Genomic DNA, 12,325 nt, shown 5'->3' on the forward strand with positions numbered 1-12,325 from the left:
ACATTATTTTTTATTTTTTTCATCAAGCTCTGTCAAGTTGGTTATTGATTATCGCTAGACAGCCATTTAAGCCTTGCAATAGATTTCCAAGCCAATTTAAGTCAAAACTGTAACTCGGCCACTCAGTAACATTCAATGTCATCTTGGTAAGCAACTCCAGTGTATATTTGGCCTTGTGGTTTAGGTTACTAACCTGCTGAAAGGTGAATTTGTCTCCCAGTGTCTGTTGGAAAGCAGACAACCAGGTTTTCCTTTAGGATTTTGCCCATGCTTAGCTCCATTCTGTTTCTTTTTATAAATAAAAAAACTTCCTAGTCCTTGCCGATGACAAGCATACCCATAACATGATGCAGCCACCACACTTGAAAATATTAAGTGGTATTCAGTGATGTTTGCCCCAAACATTAACTTTGTCTTGAATACAAAGCGTTAAGTAAAACTGCAAAGAAATTAACTTAAGTACCTTATTGCAAACAAGATGCATGTTTTTTAATAATTTTATTCTGTACAGGCTTCCTTCTTTGCACTCTGTAATTTATGTTAGTATTGTGGAGTAATTGCAATGTTTTTGATACATTGATACAGTGTTCCCCTATCACAGCCAATAAACTGTATAACTGTTTTAAAGTAACCATTGGCCTAATGGTGAAATCCCTGAGCAGTTTCCTTCCTCTCTGGCAACTGAGTTAGGAAGGACACTTGTATCTTTGTAATGACTGGTGTATCAGTACACCCATTCAAAGTGTAGTTAATAACTTCACCATGCTCAAAGAGATATTCAATGTCTGCTTTTAATTTTTTAACCCCAAATAAAATAAAAAGGTGCCCTTCTTTTCGAGGCATTGGAAAACATCTCTGGTCTTTGTGGTTGTATCTTTGTTTCAATCCACTGCTTGACTGAGGGACCATACAGATAATTTTATGTGTGGGATACAGACATGAGGTAGTCATTCAACAATCATGTTAAACAGAGTGACTACATGCAACTTATGTTACTTGTTAAGCACATTTATGCTCCTGCAATTCTTTAGGCTTGCCATACCAAAGGGTTTCTGCTTAACATTTTTTTTAACGTAATTTCACTGACATTATAGAATTTTTTTGTAGGCCAGTGACACAAAATCTCAATTTAATCCATTTTAAACTCAACACAACAAAATGTGGAAAAAGTCAAGGGGTGTGAATACTTTCTGGGGGAACTCTGGGTGTGTTAATACGAGTCATGAGACTTGTAACATAGTACATTTCTGATTCTGATAAAGAACTGAAAGGAATTACTGGTGGGCAAAAGGTGAGTTGTCAAAATAACTTGCTATAACTATTTACTTTAATAGGGCTAATATCGATGATTTATTTATGACGAACACTACACCTTAAAACTAATCAAAGGTGTTCACTACAAAGAGCGCATGCCGAATATAGTCTTGTCCCACCACCCTACCTGCTACCAAGGTGGCTGGCTAGTTAGTTTGTTAGCGGGCTTCACTTGTTTACGACTGACCTCACCCATGAAGAACAACTCAACAGTGAATGCTCCCTGCGCAAGTTGAAATACCAATACACGACTTACCTGGCTGTAGTGGTATTTCTTTTTAGTCTACACCGTTAGAAATGTATCCAAAGTATCTTTGATTTGATTCCATATGATTTTACCGCTCTACCTGTTACGTGTACTAGCTAGTGAGCGCGATAATCCATGCAAACTGGCTCCACCAAGTACCTGGCTGCTGCGACTGGCTGAGTAACACGTGACCATAGAGATCCTATTAAATTACTAGAGTTAATTAAACCCTAAAAAATGCCAGAATGGATTGTGATTTGAGGGAATACGGCCACGACCGGTAGACTTTTCGTCGCAGGTTAGGAGAACATTTTAGCCAACACTAACCACAGATTATACTTTATATTGACCACATACTCAAGTGGCCGCTTTAACAATGAAAATAAATGTCTTCAAAAATGGAAGGCAGTCGGGAGGAGGTAAGATCAGGTGTTACCATTCTAGCCAAAGAGAGGGCAGATATGCATGTGAACAACAGGCACATTTCCGATATAAAGTGTTTTTTCTCAAAGTTGCCGGAATGTCAAGTGTCCTACTTGTATCAGAACACTCTTAACACGTATCTATCTGTTTTGTTTACCAATGTCGACACTCTCATTGACCTCAATACAAAAACTCATCGCTTGGTGGGTGGAAAAAAACTCCACCTGCTGGAGAAGACAGATTTTGGACCTAGTTACCCCTCTCGCTTCGACTCTTCCTCTCTGCCCTACCCCTAACCCTTTTCCTGGCCTTAACCTAAATAAGGTAACCTCCCACGTTATTCTAACCTGCTGCGTAAATTCTCCTAACCTGCTACGAAAAAGTCACTGTAGCTGTATTCCCTCTAGTCAGAGCCTCCAGAATGGTGTGAAAATGGCAGCTATATTGTTCAGGGAGACAACCAAACCAGTCTAATTTGAATTAGTGTGAACCTAAAATATTGTCATGCAATTATAAATACAGTTTATATGGGTTGTATACTTATTTTCTATATAAATAGCCTCTAATATATATGTAAACAGATAATGTATGTCTACATTTGTGTTTTCTTGGAAAGCTGTAAGTGCTATTGAATGATACAATATCAGACCTTGTTGCATTTACAACTTGTAGCTCCTATCATTAACTGATTTCAGCCAGTCTATGAATGGATTGACTGAATTGTGGATTGACTGAATTGTTCGAATGGAATGTTGACATATTGGCAGTTAATTAGAACAATGTATTTATAGAATAATTCCTCTGAAACTGGCTGGCTAGCTACCAAACATACACTGCAGATGCTTTCTTCAAATGCATTATTTTACACAATATCTTATCACAGCACTGGCAAACCATTGTTGACCAACTCCCTCACCAAAATGGCTGACCTTTATCCCATCATTAAAAAAAATCTAATTTCTAATTCAATGCTGTGACCATGTTTTTCTATTTATGATTGTTGAACATTGATTGACAGGTACATTTCATTTGTTCTGTAGATAAGGCCCATGGAGTTGGTGGAAGAATCCTTTAATTCATGGACACTTGCTCAGCTGGGCCAGGGGCACTTTAATTAGGTCAGGTGGAAATGTCCGACAGATCTCAACTTCATAAAAGGAGGAAATCGCCATCGCCCAATCTCGTTGCTTTCTCTTCCTTAGCTCCGTCTAATCCAGACGTTCTCTGCGTCCATGAATCCACCACAGACTACCCAGTAAATATACCACTTTATGGTTAAATGAATTCCTGCCTCAGTCTCATCCTTTCCTGTCACCTGACCCGTGACCACCTGTTCACCTTCGCTGTCAGTCATCCTACCTGTCCAGCTACCCACACAGATTCCACTAATCTTTCAGGTTCATTTGACTGAAAACGTTGGCACTGTTGTTAAAGCAATAAGGCCTGGGGGGGGGGGTGATGATATATGGCCAATATACCACGGCTAAGGGCTGTTCTTATACACGATGCAACATGGAGTGCTAGGACACAGCTATTAGCCATATACCACAAACCCCCGAGGTGCCTATTGCTATTATCAACTGGTTACCAACATAATTAGAGCAGTAAAAATAAATTTTTGTCATACCCATGGTATATGGTCTGATATATTACGGCTTTCAGCCAATCAGCATTCAGGGCTCGAACCACCCAGTTTAAAATTGGGATTATAACATTTGAACTGGTTGTCTGGTAGACTATCATTTTAAAACATTGTCTAAAATGAATATCCGATTTTGTGTAAATATAGCACAATTGCCAGTCACATACTTTATTGGTTCACAATTTTTGCGCTACCATTACAAGTAAAGATTGAAATATGGAATTTTATGAATGCACTATAAACAGCTATAGATATGTATTTCAAGCCCAATATGTGTTGCTCAAACAGTCTTTTTTACAAAGGCTACCTATACAAAATACCTTCCAGAAAATAGCACTTATTTTCCTTATTACTAAATGATGCTTTACAGAACTGGGGTAACTTTAAATGACCCTGAGAATAATATTTAGACAACGATAATTTATCCTAATTTAGTAGGCTACCATAGCATGCCATCTGCTGGAAAATTAATTAACAGCAACCAAAAACAATACTGAAGTGATAGCTCTGTAAAATAGGACAGAGTTGCACTACACTCACAGGATTAAATTACTTGCTGAGATAGTTTGATTTGTTGGAAGATTCAGGATAGGAAATATGAATCATAAAAAGTCAAGGTTTTGAGCTTTATTTGCTGTCATGGGCCCTGGATGGAGTTGGGGTCCTGAGGTCATGTGCCCTGGCAGGAGTTGGAAGATGTTTGCCATCATGGGCTCTAGGTGGATTTGGGGTCTTGGTGAGGGGTTTGTTGTTAAGGGCCCTGGGTGGAGTTGAGATCTTGGTGAGGGGTTTGTTGTTAAGGGCCCTGGGTGGAGTTGAGATCTTGGTGAGGGGTTTGTTGTCATGGGCCCTGGGGGGAGTTGAGATCTTGGTGAGGGGTTTGTTGTCATGGGCCCTGGGGGGAGTTGAGATCTTGAGGTGTTTGTTGTCATTTGCCCTGCATGGAATTGGGATCCTGATGTGTTTGTTGTCATGGCTTCTGGCTGGAGTTGGGATCCTGATGTGTTTGTTGTCGTGGGTTCTGGCTGGAGTTGGGGTCCTGAGATATTTTAAAGTGGGAGAAATCTTCTGTTTGTCCGTCTGTTGTGCTGGACGCGGAGAGGGTTGTTTTATTGCAGGCATATTGGTATAGGTAGGATTCTCTAGAAACACACAAGAAAAACTAAACAATTTACTCCACAGTAATTGTCACAGAAACAAATACATCAGCCTGAACTCCCAAGAAGGTTGTAGACTGGGCAGAAAGGACAAGGCACAGATGAGAAGCTGCAAAGAATGAGGCTGTAACCACATGGAATCTGATGTACACCGCCACATGTCATTTTTTGAGCTGTTAACCACATACCACCTGCTCTCTCATTCAGCACACTCTTAGGACCGTGAGACTGGCAGACCTGTCTTTCAGCATACGAGCTGCTCTATAAATGAGTGCACAGGGCTTGCTGTTTTTTTTTCATTGCTTTCTCACTCACTCTCTCTCTCTCTCAGCGCTATGCTATTTATCTTTATTACAAAGCTTTCTTTCATCTGTTTCATATGCTTTGATCGTCCTCTACCTCTACAAACTACTCTTCTCTCCCATAGAATGTCACAAGATCTGGTTTAAGATTAACACAGTTAAGAGTGTGTATACTACTGGCTAAATCTATTTTTATAGCACAAACATCTTTGTACCTCTTTGTATTATGCTTCTCCTTCGTTGTAGTAAGATCCAGATGACCACTAGCAGTGGAACCAGTATGGCACTTGCTGCTCCCACTGCTACCCACAGCTTCCAGCCTAGAAACAAACCCCCATTGGAGTGGGGAGACCGAGTTACTGGTTGGAGGGAGATCAAGGGGAAAATGTCATTGATTTCTTCAAAGAGACACTTTTATTTATTTTGTATACAGTTATAAAAAGTATGGAAATCAACATTGTCATTTTGAAAAATATTGACACAACCACACATGCATGCAGGCACACACGTACAGTACACACGGACAAACATATATACAGTACCAGTCAAAAGTTTGGATATTTTTACTATTTTCTAAATTGTAAAATAATAGGGAAAACATCAAAACTATCAAATAACACATATGGAATCATGTAGTAGGGATATCCTTGTCTCATCGCGCACTAGCGACTCCTGTGGCGGGCAGGAGACGAAATTGGGGAGAAAAAGGGGGTTAAAATATAAAATTAAAAAGTTAATGGAATTTCTTTCCTTCTTTATGCGTTTGAGCCAATCAGTTGTGTTGTGACAAGGTAGGGGTGGTATACAGAAGATAGCCTTATTTGGTAAAAGACCAAGTCCATATTATGACAAGAACAGCTCAAATAAGCAAAGAAAAAAGACTGTCCGTCATTACTTTAAGAACTTTGAAAGTTTCTTCAAGTGCAGTCGCAAAAACCACCAAGCGCGATGATGAAACTGGCTCTCATGAGGACCACCACAGGAAAGGAAGACCCAGAGTAACCTCTGCTGCAAAGGATACGTTCGTTAGAGTTAACTGCACCTCAGAAATTGCAGCCCAAATAAATGCTTCACAGAGTTCAAGTAACAGGCACATCTCAACATCAACTTTTCAGAGGAGACTGCGTGAATCAGGTCGAATCATGGTCGAATTGCTGCAAAGAAACCCCTACTAAAGGACACCAATAAGAAGAAGAGACTTGCTTGGGCCAAGAAACACTATCAATGGGCATTAGACCAGTGGAAATCTGTATTTTGGTCTGATGAGTCCAAATTGAAGATTTTTGGTTCCAACCGCCGTGTCTTTGTGAGACGCAGAATAGGTGAACGGTTGATCTCCACATGTGTGGTTCCCACCGTGAAGCATGGAGGAGGAGATGAGATAGTGCTTTGCTGATGACACTGTCAGTGACTTATTTAGAATTCAAGGCACACTTAACCAGCATGTCTACCACAGCATTCTGTAGCGATACGCCATCCCATCTGGTTTGCGCTTGGTGGGACTATCATTTGTTTTTCAACAGGCAATGACCCAACACACTTCCAGGCTGTGTAAGGGCTTTTTGACCAAGAAGGAGAGTGATGAAGTGCTGCATCAGATGACCTGGCCTCCACAATCACCCGACCTCAACCCAATTGAGATGGTTTGGGATGAGTTGGACTGCCGAGTGAAGAAAAAGCAGCGAACAAGTGCTCAGCATATATAGGAACTCCTTCAAGACTGTTGGGAAAACATTCCAGGTGAAGCTGGTTGATGGAATGCCAAGAGTGTGCAAAGCTGTCATCAAGGCAAAGGGGGTGGCTATGTTGAAGAATCTAAAATCTAAAACATATTTTGATTTGTTTAACACTTTTTTGGTTACTACATGGTCCCATATGTGTTATTTCATTAGTTTTGATGTCTTCACTATTGTTCTACAATGTAGAAAATGTTTTGAATCCCTGAGCCAACTAAATGAAAAATTGGTTGATGTGTCCTTGAGAAAGGCACTTAACTCTAATTGCTCCTGTAATTTGCTCTGAAGAAGAGTGTCTGCTAAATGTCTAAAATGTAGAGAATGTCTATGGTTGAAGTTTGAGGATTTACCTGTCATCAATGGAGGGGTACTCTTTGTTGTCTTGCCAGCTGCATTATAACGAACACAATGAGTTAAAAATATATACTGTATATTAGCGGTGCTGCCAATGATGCTACTGTTGTATGATAAATATTACCATTATAACCACGATACATTTATGCACATGCTGAAGGGAGGAGGATGTATCAGATGAAAATGTTATTTTGTACTTACTAATAATAACTTGAGTTCCATTGCTAAAACTGTTTCTAAGGGAAGGGATATCTGCCAAAACCTGGCAGAAGTACCACCCACTGTCATTGTACCGGACATCTCTCACAGTCAGTCTGGACCAAGCTCTCCCAGACTCCTGAAGGACATGACCTCCATCGTTCTGCTCCACAGTCTTGTTGACCGATATCTTATGGGTGGAAAGTTGACTGGAACATAAATCACCGCATGATTGGTTTATGTTGAAACACCACCTCACCCAGGCACTAGTCTGGGGCTCAAAACTGCAGTTGAGGATCAGAGAGGAGCCAAGAGGAGCTTCCACTGTCCTTTGGGGTGGATCCGTGATCACAGCGCTCAGAGCAGTTTCCATGAGTGCTAAGGGGTAGGGTAATATAAAACACAAGAGATTTGTTTTTTTTAGAAACAATGAGAAGTTCAATGAATTCAGACCAGGGGAAAAGCAGAGTAAGACAATGGAGAACCATAACTGCATCATGTTGCACATGCAATAACTGAACATACACAGTGTACAAAACATTAGGAACAGCTTCCTTATATTGAGTTGCACCCCCTTTTGCCCTCAGAACAGCCTCAATTCCTCGGGGCATGGATTCTACAAGGTATCGAAAGCATTCCGCAGGGATGCTGGCCCATGTTGACTCCAGTGCTTCCCACAGTTGTATCAAGTTGGCTGGATGTCCTTTGGGCGGTGGACCATTCTTGATACACTCGGGAAACTGTTGAGCGTGAAAAACTCAGCACCGTTGCAGTTCTTGACACACACAACCCGGTGCGCCTGGCATCTACTACCATACCCCGTTCAAAGGCACTTACATATTATGTCTTGCCCATTCACCCTCTGAATGGCACACATACACAATCCATGTCTCAAGAATTAAATATCCTTCTTTAACCTGTCTTCTCCCCTTCATCTACACTGATTAAAGTGGATTTAACAAGTGACATCAATAAGAGATCATAGCTTTTACCTGGATTCACCTGATCAGTGTATGTCATGGAAAGACCAGGTGTTCCTAATGTTTTGTTCACTCCATGTACAGTACTTTAATTGGGGACCTGTTTGTCCAATGTTGTCACTCAAACCATATATGTCAGTATACAGTTAAGCCATCTTATTTACCCTTCCATGAGACCAACATTGTAATAGTATTGCTTTCCTTATGAAGGCATCTTCACATTAGGAGGTCAACCAGACATGTGCATGCAGTTTGTCAGTCAGTATACAACCCAATGAAAATCAAGGGGCTATGAAAAATGCAATTCCAAAAAGCAAATGCAAATGTTTTCATGGTTATATTGTTTAACCATGCATGTGTTGTATAGCAAGAAGTAGTAATCCTACCTATAAGAAACAGCAAGTTGATCACTTTGTTCCGGGTGTCCATTTCATGGGCTCAAAGTTTGGCTTCTCACTCTGTCTTCCTACATATCATAGCAACAGTACCTTCCTGAGTGAGATGAGGAAGGACTCTATGTGTGGGTGGAAGGAGGTGCATAACATTTACCGTATTCTGAAACCAGACATAAGGCGTGAGGTGAGGTGTGGTGGGGGCTGCACAAATAATCACAAAGACTGGTAGACTACATACATAAAATCTTCTGCTGTGCTAAAAGTTGTTCTGCAGTCACAGGTGTCCTCAGAGGTTGGTACTTTGTGCACTGTAGTGTAAGGCCATATGCCACCTCTCAATGAGTAAGTCTGTGTGGTGAAATTGTAAATGTGGCTCAGAGAAATTGAAGGGGCTTCGAGAGCTTGTGGGTTTTGGTCCAAATGTGTTAACACACACCACTACTGTCAACGTTACGAGAATATCCGTGTGACTTTCTGTGACAAAACAATACAAACACATTTGTGGGATTTATGGAGCAGCATGAACAATTAAGTAATGCAAGTAGTATACATAGACAACCATAAAGTTAAGCCAGAATGTGTAGAATGTGTAGAATGCCTTAACAACATTGATAGACACATTTTGTCATTTACTTTTTGTGGTAGGAAGAAGAAAGGGGTCAACCACATACAGCTCACTGTGTAAAAACAGTAGAGGCTGCTGAGGGGAGGACGGCTCATAATAATGGCTGAAATGGAGCAAATGGAATGGCTATTTGATACAACTCCACTCCAGCCATTACCACGAGCCCATCCTCCCGAATTAAGGTGCAACCAAACTCCTGTGGCTCAAAAATAGTTTGAATCATCGTTGTTTCCACGTCATTTCAACAACAAAAATTAAATGTGATGATGTTGAAGCAACTTGGAAAACTGATTGGATTTGCAAAAAGTCATCAAGGGAGTTTCGTCTTTTTTTCACCTAACTTTTAACATAAATCCAATGGCATGGTGAATTATTGTTGTTGTTTTCACTGTGAATTACTATAGCTCCCTTGGGCCAAACCTTGTAATTTTGTAAATGCCGGATCTCTATGGTAAGACGCATCATTCACCAAAGTTTAATCAAAATCGGGCAAGTGCTGTCTGAGATATCTTTTTGACTCAACGAATTCATGCTTGCTCCGAAATGCGATCCGGAGGCTCCATATGGAGGATGTGACGCAATTGAGAAACCTCCAAATCTAGCTCTGTACTTGCCATTCGCCTCAAATTTGTTAACAATGCGGAGGGCTCCATATAGCTCCACATTGACATGATTTAATCATCATTCTAATTTATTTTCTGGTAATGACCTAATTGCTTTTCATTTACAAAGGAAAGAATACCTAACTGGATGGAAACAGATTATACCAAAGATTACGTAATATGGTTCATATTAAAACTGCACTACCCAGATTTCCCTTCTACTGCATCTGCGCAAAACACAAGACGGCCCTAAACGTTGGACAAGAGATGCAATGCACTCCAGCAGCATCAGTACCAGACCAGTAGTCAGTGTGCTCCAAATACATCGAAAAGAGTAGACGCGAAAGAACAGTATTTATAATTCCTGATACACCGGACCTGGTTCATTGGAACGGCAAGATGGGAGATCAGAAGGTAGGAACAACCGACCGAACAGGTGTTTTGTGTTTGCGGCGGTCGCAGGGCGTACAAAGAAAGGAGGAGTAGCGCGGAGGACCGGGACTTTGTTGATGTCTTACATCATTGTAAGACCTTGAATGGTTACATCTTGTAATTGATTTAAAAGACAAGGCGTATTTTATGGAGGCACGTCTACAGCAAGGTTTGCAGTCCCTCAACCAATTACTACTCCGAGCATTAGTTTTCGAGAAAACTACGCCTTGCCGTGACAGGTCCCAGAATAGTGTTTATTGATTAAACTTGTAAATGCATACCAGTTCAAGACACATTCACAACTGTTTGTTTTTAGTTTGTATCGCTCTACAGAGACCTAGGTTGCGATAATAAATAGGTGGGTGCAGAGAGTGTGCCATTATCCCTATGATTTGGGCCTGGCGCATAGCCTATCGCATCAAAGAGCATATCAAATGCTTCTTGGAGTGTATGAACTGAACTGACGGTTTGGGACTGGACTGTCGACATAATTTGCCTGGATCTTTTTTAATGCAGTATCATTAATTCAATGTATGAGGTTGGCTGCTTCAGAGATGGGGTGCCTAGTGTACGCTTTATGAGGAGTTATACCCAACAACTGGAGACGCATTATTACATTATGGATGCGCATACTTCCGGTCAAGTAGCAAGATGCCCGCCCTGGTCACAGTTTACACAGAAGGGGAAATTTACTCCCAAGAAATGCAGATGACCAAGTACTGACCATTTGATTCACCCTTACTAATTGGAATGTACGCTATTGTTAGGAGGGGTGATCTGTGTAATCCTGAAGCAAGGTATTTCATGAAATATTCTACTGTTTTCTATTCTATAATTGAGAACATGTTCCAGTGTCCAAATGCGATTATTCTTAGGCAGATGCTTGGCTACTTTTAACTTTGTGTTACATTCTGCAGGAATCACTGCGTAAGATCACCACTACCCTGGCCCTGAAGAATGATGAGATCACAAACTTCATCTGCTGTCTGAAACAGAGCCTGGAGAACCTGGAGGTACTGTACACACCATCTGGGCAGGTCTAACATTATGTTACAGTCTGAAGCAAGATTGCAGCATGTGTGTGACACAATGGTTTTATGAACTTGGCATAGTGTACATGGCGTACTAGTCTGTCTGACTGGATGGTCAGAGAGTCTATCAGTGAACTGATTCCTTCCCTATTGGCCCCTGCAGGGGAACTCCAGCCATGTCCAGGAGGACCTGGAGACAGAGTTCAGCTCCCTCCACTCAGTACTGGATGAGCTGAAAGACAGTATGGTCACCAGGATCAAACAGGAGAGGGCCAGCCGCACCTATGAGCTACAGGTCAGTTCATCTTTATTGGGTTTTTACTGGATAAGAATTTTACAGGCTTTTGCTTTGCATTTCTTGATCTTTTAAGATTTCAGTCATTAACATTCAACATTGAAAAAAAAATGTTTTATGACTTCCCAGGCTATCCAATCATAGGATCGACTTATGATCAGTTTAGCATGACTCATTCTCAGGTTTAGAATTGGGATAACTTTTTGTGAGTAAAGCCATGTGCATACTGATTCAGTGCTGCTTAGAAATGTTGCTACAGTATGAAAGGCTGTGTGTGTTGGGGTCTGCAACGTTAGTATTCCTAGAGGATTATTGTGTCTGTACTGTATAATCCTGTTGACCTCTCAGCATCTGAGTGTCAGTTAGCCAGTCAGTCAGACAAAGCAGCGGCATGGGTAGCTTTACAGAACTACATTGCTTCCATCTGTGCTTGATTATGTGAGTGGGAAGTGTAGAAACCAAAGTGATATACTGAACAGCCAATTACAGTAGGTTAATTGAAGAAAAAAAAAAGTGGCTCATGACAATTCAACTCAAATAACTTTTCCTGTGATGGAAAGAAACCTCAATGACACAGTAAAGAAGACATTTG

General features: G+C 40.9%; 3 protein-coding genes and 1 long non-coding RNA gene across 5 annotated transcripts in view; 2 read left to right on the top strand and 2 right to left on the bottom strand.

The window, feature by feature from the left end:
- Nucleotides 1–1,736, bottom strand: part of LOC139578383 (semaphorin-4E-like) — a 38,501-nt gene extending 36,765 nt beyond the window's left edge. Inside the window, exon 1 of the mRNA XM_071405887.1 lies at nt 1,571–1,736. The gene's annotated coding sequence lies outside the window, so the exon portion shown is untranslated. The remainder of the gene's footprint in view (nt 1–1,570) is intronic.
- Nucleotides 1,736–3,268, top strand: LOC139578391 (uncharacterized). The gene is made up of 2 exons (XR_011675538.1): nt 1,736–1,980; nt 3,025–3,268. It is a non-coding gene; the product is annotated as an uncharacterized lncRNA (long non-coding RNA).
- Nucleotides 3,269–3,768: 500 nt separating this feature from the next.
- Nucleotides 3,769–8,872, bottom strand: LOC139578387 (uncharacterized). Of its 2 annotated transcripts, none has more exons than XM_071405894.1 (5): nt 8,740–8,872; nt 7,377–7,751; nt 7,172–7,210; nt 5,301–5,405; nt 3,769–4,768 (listed from the first exon to the last, which is right to left on the bottom strand). In XM_071405894.1, the coding sequence occupies exons 1-5, from the start codon at nt 8,780–8,782 to the stop codon at nt 4,254–4,256; spliced, it is 1,077 nt and encodes a 358-aa protein (XP_071261995.1). In that variant the 5' UTR covers nt 8,783–8,872; the 3' UTR covers nt 3,769–4,253. The 2 variants fall into 2 exon arrangements, with proteins under 2 accessions (XP_071261995.1, XP_071261994.1); XM_071405893.1 differs by having other exon boundaries at nt 5,301–5,444.
- Nucleotides 8,873–10,048: 1,176 nt separating this feature from the next.
- The window catches only part of LOC139578384 (fibronectin type III and SPRY domain-containing protein 1), a 9,217-nt gene continuing 6,940 nt past the window's right edge, over nt 10,049–12,325 (top strand). The window contains exons 1-3 of the mRNA XM_071405890.1: nt 10,049–10,389; nt 11,325–11,420; nt 11,602–11,733. Coding sequence (XP_071261991.1) covers nt 10,375–10,389; nt 11,325–11,420; nt 11,602–11,733 — 243 coding nt within the window. The 5' untranslated portion in view covers nt 10,049–10,374. The remainder of the gene's footprint in view (nt 10,390–11,324; nt 11,421–11,601; nt 11,734–12,325) is intronic.

Source organism: Salvelinus alpinus, chromosome 6, assembly GCF_045679555.1.
Source record: "Salvelinus alpinus chromosome 6, SLU_Salpinus.1, whole genome shotgun sequence".
Lineage (NCBI taxonomy): Eukaryota > Metazoa > Chordata > Actinopteri > Salmoniformes > Salmonidae > Salvelinus > Salvelinus alpinus.